The following is an 11,012-nucleotide window of genomic DNA, read 5'->3' on the forward strand; positions in this document are numbered from 1 at the left end:
ATTATTAGAATATTGCCTGCAAGGTCAGCAATCTTTTCCTATACTAGGCTATTTGTTTTAACGGAATTATTTCATTTTCATAACTATAATGCATAATGCATAGTTTGAAAGTTAAATTCCTTTATTTAATATCTGTCCAAATTCCTTTATTTTTTGTAAAAAGTATTTTGCTAGTATTAAATCAAGAGTTATAACAATTCCGGTTATCATTATTGCAGCAGAAATCCTCGCCTTGATTAAATATTATCTGTGTCAATAAAATGTGTATTTAGCAACCCATATTTAATTAACGTGTAATAACTTAATTTTAACCTCAATATTAATAATGACGTGTTAATTTGCATAACGCCTTAATTTATCTGAAAAACTGATCACATGCATTATTTTGTCATAAAGGCAAGCACTCCCCTCACGATCTTTCAACCTAAATAAAGTTCAAATCAATAGTAGGCCTATAGGATTTATTATTTTACAACACTTGAACCTTCTTTAAAGATATGCCCGTCTCCACATAATTATTTATGTTGGTGTAAACGCCTAGGCTATAGTGTAGCCTATTAGCTAGTGCTGTGCATGTATGTGGTTGTGCGTGTGGAGGAGGGTGTCCAAGTAACCTAATTGATTAGTCATCTCTGTCTTGTCAACAGTAATAATCCATGATGTATTCTGTGGTTTGTGTAAACAGCGCGGGGTAGTGTTTTAGGCCAGAAGTGGTAGGCCTATAGGCACTAGACAGCTTTAGAAAGCATATAGTGGCAGCACGTCGCTTCGCCTTTTTATGAAGCATTGTTGACATCCTCCCAATTGACCTCTACCTCTCGCTCTGCCTTTTCCGTCCCATGAAAAACGATTCCGCGCGCTGATTGAATTTTATTCCTTCCTGACCTGGCCCGTTCGTGACAGCGCCATCCATCTTCGCGCGCCGACTTGAAGTTCGTTTAATTACTTCGGAAAGAATCGGATGATTTTTATTACCACGATTATGGCTAGGCATCTATGAGAGACGATCAACATTTGAACTATCTGCCTATTGAATTATTGGTCGGCCACTATTATATTTCAATCTAATTATATGTGTATTGTTGTGATACAGCCTATGCCAATGCATAGATCTACATTTATAGTAGTTTATTTTTTGTTGTCATGATAAAAACGGTACAGCCTCTAACCAGTAAACTACAAGGAACTTGTTTTCATTAGGCTACTGATACACCAATAGTTTATGCGCCATAATAAAATGTGGATAAAACCATCCAGGTTAATAAGCAGCATTAGCAGTGTTTATTACTACAGACTAATAGCCTGGAACAGGTCGACGGACTGGAACAACTTTGTTTTGTGCTGTCAACCAGCCTATATTGAGTGGAGCATTTGTGCTGCGGTGTAGTGTTCCCTGTTCACTTGCTCCATTCTCGATCCAATCGTTTCGCAAATGCAAGCAATCACAACAATGACACATTTTCACTGACAACCAGAGAGAAGTCGATCTCCGACCCACTCCTGCCTCCCCCACTTGCCCTACAGACACACCTGCATTACATTTGGGCCTCAGCAAAGCGCTGGTGTCAGAGAGTAAAAATATCTCCTCTCCTCCACTCTCACTGTTCTTTAATCCACAGAGCCCGGGGCCGACTGGCTGCTGGTTCTGGCTCAGCGCGGAGGAATGTGATATAATGCATATAGGCTAAATTCATTACTCTCATATGTTTGACTGAGCCCCAGGATGTGTCCCAAATGGTACCCTATTCCCATATATAGTGCTCTACGTTTGACGCCCTGGCACTAGGGAATAGGGTGTCATTTGGGATGGCCCCCAGTCAGTTACTCCGTGTAATAATCAGACCCAGGGCCACATGCTTAAAGGCCGCGGATTAGGGAGGGAGGGAGAATATTGTCGTTGACACAATAAGCAAGCAGATGCTTTCTGTACATCCCTGTACACTCAATTAACGAGCAAATTGCCCAAGCTGTAGTGACTACCAATTGTTACTCTATTGGAACGATGAAGTAGTTTGACTGGTGGTCTGCTGCACAAACATGTTAGCTGTTTTCTTTTAAGGAAACCACTACAATTTTGTTGTGAATTTGTTTAAACTGCAAATTTGTTTTATCTGCAATTCAAACAGTCAAGCTACAGTAATATCTTAGCAGTGATTATTTTTAAAACACCTTAAATGGTACAAATTGGTGTGTATTGAATTAAAGGAAATAATAATAATAATAACGATATAGGCATGCAAAAGTAAACACATTTTCACCAGATCTTGGCCTATAGCATTAGCAATAGATTTTCTCGAAACCGACTGATATTTTTTGGGACAATATCTAGATTAACAATTATACTTTTAATTCCTAATTTAAATTAATTCAAAGTGTCTCTCTCTTTCTATCCCTCTCTCGCGCTCTCTCTCGCTCTCTCTCTCTCTCTCTCTCTCTCTCTCTCTCTCTCTCTCTCTCTCTCTCTCTCTCTCTCTCTCTCTCTCTCTCTCTCTCTCTCTCTCTCTCTCTCTCTCTCTCTCTCTGTCTCTCTCTCTGTGTGTGTGTGTTGTTGGCAATGTTTTATGTAATCTTTAACAAGTTGCTGCAGCAACCAAACATCTGGCAAAGATAATATTTCAGGTATGCGTGGTATAACTAAGCGTCCGTAAACACACGTGGCCACTCCAAACAACAGCCGGATACCCTGGCACCGTGGAGCTAGTAGCCTAAACAGCGACCTAGCCCTCCATCAATAGCCGTGATACAACGTTTGGCTCCTGGCTCGCCCTGCACCAAGGACCCGTTAAACTAAAGGAGGCCTGGAGGTCAAGATGATGACAGAGTATCTCATCTCAGGGAGAAAAAAAAGCCGAGCAAGGCTTACATCTGTTGTCACCAAATTGACTCCACATCCCTCCTCAATATAGCCTTGTGATTTTAGAATATAAATTACTATGGTATCTTAATTGCACAAACACAACATTTGTTTGTGTAGATCTGTATCTCTCTCTCTAATCTCTATCCCTCTCCTCTGTCTCTCTCTCTGTCTCAGATTGTGTGCTGTAGCTCTGTGGAACATTTAATTTCTGCTGACTACACAAATATCGGCCAAGGCAGACGAGTAGGCCCAGTAGCCTACATTTTATTTAAGCTTTTTATAACAAAGCAAAAATGCCCAAATATTGCAAACCCTGCATTTAAGATAGGCCTGTCCTAAATATAGAAGCAAAACTAGCATTTTGCTAATCATTATTTTGATTTGGATGTTTTGGACTCACCAATCGTATTTCCCCCTACAGCACATCCCATAGCCTAAGGAGAGGTATGTTGAAACATTTGTTATGTTACCATAACAATAGCCTATCCTTTACAGGAATAACTAACAATTACACGGAAATATATCACAAACCCTGGGTACTTGCATAATACACTACAAGCCCAGGAACAAACATATAGCCTATATTACATCCTTTCGGATTACAGTACATGTGATACATCAGAACATCGGATTAGTGGCTGTAACCTTGTGTGTGTGTAGTATTGTTTTACGTTGTAATAATACTGGGACTCATAAGACTGTCACATCGTTGAAACTGTTTGGGTTTTACAGTGATTTCTCAAGAAAATCAACCAATGCAACTCACTAGAGTCTGCAAAGTTTGCTACCAGGCCAAAACTGCGTGCGGATGTACCCCCATAGGCCCCATTATTGTAGCAGGGCCATAAGGCCATCACAGTACATCAAGACAAGAAACAGAACGCCTTAATTACTCTAAATAGCCACCGTAAATATAGTCACACTGTGTGAGGTGTTTTGTACCATAGTTTCTGTTCTATATAATTCATTCGAAATACCGAAGACAAACGTCCCCTGCAGTTTGTTTTGTTTACCTCAGTCTTTTAAAATGACAAATGATTTGAACCTTTCGGCCTATATACAAATGACGTCTATGTACGAACAGAAAAATGCAACATGACACCTAATTTTGCAATAATAGGCCAAACTTTTATTTGACATTGCGTCCGTTATTCTAAAGCCAGGACAATATAGGCCTCTATGGCGAGCTAATAAACACGTCAGATTTAAATCAAATAGATTGGCAGTTCATTAGACAAACAATGCAATGCCTTCAGAATACTTCTAACAAATAACACAAAACATTTAATAGAATAGGTCGGTATACAAGTTCCCTCCTTTTTATTAAAATAACAGTTCCTAGGACAATTTTAGGCAGCTGAATTTGGAAACTTAGTCCAGAACATCCAACTATAATCGCTTACTTTCTAATAATAAATTACTATATGCAATTTACAATCAATAACACGTTTATAAAATGGTGGATGATAAAACAACAATCTTTAAAAACAAAGTTCCCGAAGTGAGAGAGAAAAAAACTTACGTGTTTTTTGATGTTGTAACACACGCCTCTGTCTGTCATACACACCAGAACAAATGTCATCTCTCTCAATATGTTTAGTCCATTCTGTGAGGAATAATGGACCGGTATGAGGGAGGTTTAAGTACAAAAAGATGAAAATATATATATTAAAGTTATTCATTTAAAAAAAACATGTTTTTGTTGTTTTTAGAACTTGCTGCAGTCATAAACGAAAGCTCCGGAAGTACGGTAGATGGATTGACCGGAGGGGAAAGCCATTTGACAGCTATTATTCCCGTTAACCGGAGAGCTATTCAAACCAATCCGTTGAGACTCGAACATCTCTCGCACCGAGTGGAAGTTCTGTTGCTGTGCCGGGTAGCTCGTGCCCAGGTGTCCCAGGTCCCCGTACCAGGACGCGAGCCGGCCCTGGTGCGCGTGGTGACCACCATCCTGTCCCACGCTCAGGTTGCCATGCCCGAGCGGGGATGTGGTCGTCGTGGTGATGGAGTAATCGGACAGTGTCTCGTCCACGGTGGTGGAGGGCGCGAGGTGGCCGCCTCGGTCTCCGGCGTACAAGCTCATGGCTTGCATGTTGCAATGGTATGTAGCGTTAGAGTTCGTGGAGATGGAGTTCTGGTTGCAGTTTGGTGAGTTGTAAGCAGACGTCTGGTTGGGGGAATAGTTGAGCGATAGAGAGGGGGTTATACCTGTCCTAGAGGATGCGATGAGAGGGGACGTGAGCTCCGTGGTGCCCTGAGGCGACCCCCGAAGTGAGGTCATGATGTTGTCCACGCTGAAGCCCTGCGCCGCCGCCTGGATGTGGTGGTGATGCTCGGGGCCCTCCATTGAGAGGGACCGGGCGGAGGGCACACTGTGAGGGCTGCCGGTGGACATACTACTGCTGCTGCCAGGACTCTCTATTTTGGGCACAGGTAAGCCTGGGGACTCGGCCTGTGGAGGAGTAGAAGTCCCGTTCTCCGTCTTTATATCCTGGATGCGCACGGGCTGGGAGCCCTGCACGGGCTGCTCGTTCTCCAGGTCAGGGGCTCCTCTCCTTGACGAGTCCTTGCCTTGCCTGTCATCCTTGTCCTTCTGAACATTACTCTTCTTGAACCGTCTGCGACGCCTCAGGAAGCTGCCGTTCTCGAACATGTTATAGGAGTCCGGATCCAGAGTCCAGTAGCTGCCTTTACCGGGCTTCTTATCGTCCCGGGCCACTTTGACGAAGCACTCGTTGAGGGACAGGTTGTGCCGGATGCTGTTCTGCCAGCCCTGCTTGTTATCTCGGTAGAACGGAAACCTCTCCATGATAAATTGATAAATCCCATTCAGTGTCACCTTCTTATCTGGTGAGTTCTGTATCGCCATGGTGATGAGGGCGATGTAGCTGTACGGAGGTTTGACCATGTCCTTGGGCTGGTGCTGCGGGGTGTACGGTCCGTACGCACGCGCCATGCTGGCCTGGTACTGGTCTTGGGCCGGGTGGGAGTACATACTCATGGGAGCAGACATACCGGTGTATCCTCCACCGGTCGCGGCCCGGTAGTAGCTCTGGTCACTGCTAATGTAAGGCACGACGCCAAGAGAGTTAGGACTGGAAACGGAGTACCGCGCCTGCATTCTCTCCTCCTCGCCTTCCCGTAAAGTTTGAAAGAATGAAGAACTCTCCCAAAAGCTTCAGCCGGACGGCGATGGGTAGCTCCGGTTTCCTTCGCAGTCTCCTTTGCTTTATTTTCTGTTAGTTGCGAAGGGAGTTTGGGGAAATATGTTTAGCCTAAGCCACGGCTTGCCAGGGTGACTGGAGTGAAGGCTGCGCAGAGTCTACTGAGGCGAACATTGAGTAAACTACAGCTCAAGCATCCGTCACGACAGAGGAACTTGTTTTACTCTGTTCACATTTTGGCCTGTGGCTGCTCCTCCCCGAATGCGTTCCAACATCCAATCGGATGGGAGCAAGCAAAGTTGCAGCAGTCAGAGATCCTTCCAAGCTGTGTTAGACGCGCGCGCGCGCGCGCACACACACACACACACACACACACACACACACACACACACACACACACACACACACACACACACACACACACACACACACACACACACGGAAATTAAACAAGGAGAGGTGTGGGGAACTCCCAGCTAACGTAAGATGATTTGAGGGACAACGCTATAATATTGATAAATTTGCCAACGGTTTGTGCAATATTGAACCATTAACATAGGCCTATTTAAAATATATGGCCTAATATTAATATTATCTGTTTATCATACATATTCACATACTCTATATATTTGTTACAATGTGTAAACTATTGTGTAAAATGAAAGCGTGTAGGGCTATATGTACAATTAGAAGAAGTCTTCAATCATTTCACCTCATTTGAAATGAATTACTTGTTCATACATTTAAAAACGTTTTTAATTTTTTAATTTTTTTATTACCTTGCTATACGTCTATATTGAATATAAAACCGGAAAGTTGTATTCTCTTTATGGATGAATTAAACACAGAGAGTATAATTTTACTATACTTTTTCAGTGCCAAACTCATGGGTTACAAATGAAATTAATGTATAAAACATTATATAATCATTAACAGCAATGCCAATTCAACTACACAACTAACTTGAATTTATGTTATTTAAAGCACAAAATCAAATGTTGGCTAAAAGACTAGGGGCATTTTAGGCCCCCAAGTGGCGCAGCGGTCTAAGGCCCTGCATCTCAGTTCTACTGCACCACAACAGACCCTAGTTCGACCCCGGGCTGTATCACAACCGGGCTTTATCGTTAGTCCCACAGGGCGGCCATAATTGGCCCAGCGTCTTCTGGGTTTGACCCGGGTAATTTTTGTCAAATAAAATGTGTTCTTTACTGACTTACGTAGTTAAATAGAGGTTAAATAAAATCACATGTAATCACTGCCCTTTAATCTTTTCTGATGGGCACAGCACAACCGAATGAGAGGTGTCAGAGATTCCACATGATGTAAATGACTAATCTGGAGGAGAGGTGGATGCCTATTTTGTTACCTTATTACTGTCACTGCTTCAAACGCTTTTAAACAGGCTTTGATTATCATTCTTAAATAGGCCTGTATTCTTCCTATAGCCTATAATGAAGAATGCATAGGCTCTGACCACAGGCCTACCACATATTAGCCTACCGAAATCAAAAGGCACACTAGATTTAATCGACATCAACATACATTCACATGATACCAGTGCCCTCCTCTGCTGTTTGGGTCCGTGATGCTGAGTTCATCAACATTTCAATACAAGCACGGATTTAGTGTCAAAAGGTGCTAACAACGACATCACTGTATTAGGAATTGTTCACAGACCATCCCTTTATTAGGAATTAGACGACCTATTGCCCATATGAGTATTACAATATTTTGTTAACAAATAATAATTGTTGTAGGCGTACGTGAATTTTGATATAACTATCTCAGCCAAATTCACTTTTGTTCTAATGTAGGCCTGGGCTACTATTACGCAGTATAGGCCATGTTTTGGGGGATATTATTGCAACTGCATTTTAGACGTCTCAGTATTTTTTATTAGTAGGCCTATTAGTTTCATTAGCCAAATAAAATGAAAAATTCTCTGTAATAGACCGTCGACATAACTGTCCCATCTGTGTCATTCTAGTGTTGGATCTTGATGGTGGGAAGTTGGGAAGTAGAGGCGAGATGCGCCCGGTGAAATTTCTCTATTTCTTTGAAACGTTTGTGAGTGTAAGGTTTACTGTTCATTTCTGATTGTCAATTTCACTTTTGTTTACTATCCGTTTCACTTGCTTTGGCAATGTAAACATGTTTCCCATGTCAATAAAGCCATTTGAATTGAATTGAGAGAGTACGAGAGAGATGGAGAGAGAGAGAGAGACTGACACTGACACATCCTAGGTTTGGGGCTTACAGACCCGGGAATGTTTACCCAAATCACTGACTTTACTTACTGTTAATGGGACTGCCCGCCTAGTTAATAAACACACTGCCACAGTGTTCCCGAGAAAAATACCGTGATAACAGGTCTAATATTGTAACTGTTGATTACAATAAATTACTTGCTGAATTGTATAAACTTGGTAACAATGTCATTGCTATTGTTGATTTATCAATTCATTAATATTTGGTTCGATTTGTCATAAATAATAGGCCTCGGCGAGAAATAGGTAGCCTTACAGTACATTATTGTTTCCTATAACGTACAAAACGAGAGTAAAATGAAATCTGAGCAGCAACGTAATCATTACAATAAATACATAGTTCTGTATTCATTTAGAATAACAATTATATTCGAAGGTTAACACGTTGTTATTAATAGCAATGTTTGGAGGGCTATGCATTATTTGCATGGCCTTTATTTGAATTTGCTAACTATTCAAAAACTGCATGGCGCATTAAATATTAGATTCAATATAAATAAAGTTATGGCTGCAAAACATTGTATTTTCTGTGTAGAATCAAGGTAACTTCTTTTGAATTCACTTAAACAATTTGGCAAGATATTATCAATAATTTCCTTTACTTGGTGTAAATTCTAATATTTCGATGGCATAAACAGTATTTTCTCCGTTATATTAGTTTGGGGATCCACATATCAGAAATAGAATGTGGCCGAGAAAGCATACACCACATCCATATTTGTATGTAAAAGTAAGCTAATGTGCTAAATGTGTTGCTGTTTTATGATAAGAAAGTTACAAATTCAGATTAGCCACTGGCGTAGAACTGATCGTTTTTCAAATCTTGAAGTCTATGGACAGATTTTTGGAATTTATTAAAAATCACTGGAACTTTCCACTCACTGACTGCTCTGGTCTCGGGATTATAATTGTAGTGATATATCACATTTTACTAGCCTGTTCCCTTCTCACATTTTAGGACTAAACGGGGGAGGTGTTCCCAGAACTAAACAGTAAAAGCTCAAATAAATAGACGTGGTATGCTGGTCTAGAATAGCCAAAGAGGGCAAACAGTGTAAGAGAGAAATATGAAGAAAAAAAATACCAACGCGACGCAGTCTAGGCTGTTGACCTCGTCGGGATTCTTTCACAAATACTGAGGGAGTCATAAAACCATAGACAGAGCAATACGACTAGGAGGAAACTGTTTAACACAAGCCGCTAGCTAAGCCACCTGCTATGGGGACCAGTGGTTCGTGGGTATGCAGCGCCCCCTACAGACATTGAATGCCATTGCATGTCAGTGATGCTCGATCAAGGCCAGGTGTGCTGTAGTTAACATAGTTAACATGACGTTTTCGATGTGAACTTAATATTACATGTATAGATCAGACCATTTCTCTTATTTGAGATCAACAAGATTTAACTCCTGTGGTGTTTAGGCATAACACATGTAGGCTTCCCTTCTATAAATTCGAATCCTGTAGAGGGTGAGCGGTTTGACAAAAAGAGACAGGTTTTCGTAAAAGTTATGGATGATGATGACAGATTTACGGGGTAAGAGGAACTAGAATTGTCAGAAGAAACTCGATGCTTTTCTACTCCTCAGATTTTAACGGTAAGGACAAGAAAGCATAAAAAACAAACGATTCGAGGCTAAATTCAGCAGCCGTGTCGGGATTCGATCTTGGTATGTTCGATCTTGGTAGAAAATGCCCCCCGAATTCGCTACACTTGTTAATTCCTGGTGACACATCCTCCAGGAACTAACACACCCTCGACTAATTGCTACAGTGGGTAGAGGCGCAGCTACCCGCTAACACATCCTCGAAACATTCACTTTCTTGACCATGCTGTAGGTCATGTAACTGTTTGTAACAATCAATATGTTTAGTGGACTTCACCAGTTAAGTCCAGTGTCTCATAAAGTCTGGATGACTGCGCCTACTGCAACTTGTGAGTCGTCACTGCCCCCATGTGTTTTAATTCCCGTATTGCATTCTATAAAAACTTCACAGGTCACCCTGTAAAACTCTCTCAGCACTTTGGCACCCTGTAATGGCACATGCACACACACGCACGCGCACGCACGCACACACACACACTGAGGAGCAGGCTGTCTGTTAACACACTATGCCACCGTTAGCCAGAGAATACCCCACTCTGACACCATTGCTCTCAACTGTACCTCCGACTGTATACCCACTCCTCTCCCAATCAATCCTCCCTCAACTCCCCTTATGTACACACACACACACACACACACACACACACACACACACACACACACACACACACACACACACACACACACACACACACACACACACACACACACACACACACACACACACACAAAGTGTCCAGTCCCCACCCACCCAAGAGTGCTCTGGAGCACAGCCTCCCGCAATGCTTTTGGGACCACCACCTGCCACCTCTCCTCTCTCGTAGCTGACTCCTTCCATGCCCGCTGTAGCACGCCATCGGCCAGCCGCAGTCTCTCAAACTTTGACCACAACCCTTTGGTCGCAAGTGAGAGCGCTGCAACCTTTTCAGAAGGTGGCCTCAGCTGCGCCTCTACCCACTGTAGGTCTGTGTCCCGTCCTTGCTTCTGCCCCCATTCAGCCACATCAACAGTCTGCAGCCCACAGCAGACAGGCCCGCTCGCCCGAAACACTGTGGCACAGACCCCCCCATCTGCACACAGCTCTCTCTCACGTGCCTCTCTCCGCTCACAGT

General features: G+C 42.5%; 1 protein-coding gene across 1 annotated transcript; it reads right to left on the reverse strand.

Annotated features, from left to right (window-relative positions):
* Positions 1 to 3,657: 3,657 nt before the first annotated feature.
* On the reverse strand, positions 3,658 to 6,220 carry LOC129855477 (forkhead box C1-A-like). The gene has a single exon (XM_055923189.1). The coding sequence runs from the start codon at positions 5,979 to 5,981 to the stop codon at positions 4,566 to 4,568; it is 1,416 nt and encodes a 471-aa protein (XP_055779164.1). The 5' UTR covers positions 5,982 to 6,220; the 3' UTR covers positions 3,658 to 4,565.
* Between the last annotated feature and the right edge of the window lie 4,792 nt (positions 6,221 to 11,012).

This window comes from Salvelinus fontinalis, chromosome 5 (assembly GCF_029448725.1).
Source record: "Salvelinus fontinalis isolate EN_2023a chromosome 5, ASM2944872v1, whole genome shotgun sequence".
NCBI lineage: Eukaryota > Metazoa > Chordata > Actinopteri > Salmoniformes > Salmonidae > Salvelinus > Salvelinus fontinalis.

What these genes read in the sequence shown, in the direction of transcription:
- LOC129855477 (XM_055923189.1), bottom strand. Translation starts at nt 5,981, where the DNA reads ATGCAGGCGCGGTACTCCGTTTCCAGTCCTAACTCTCTTGGCGTCGTG.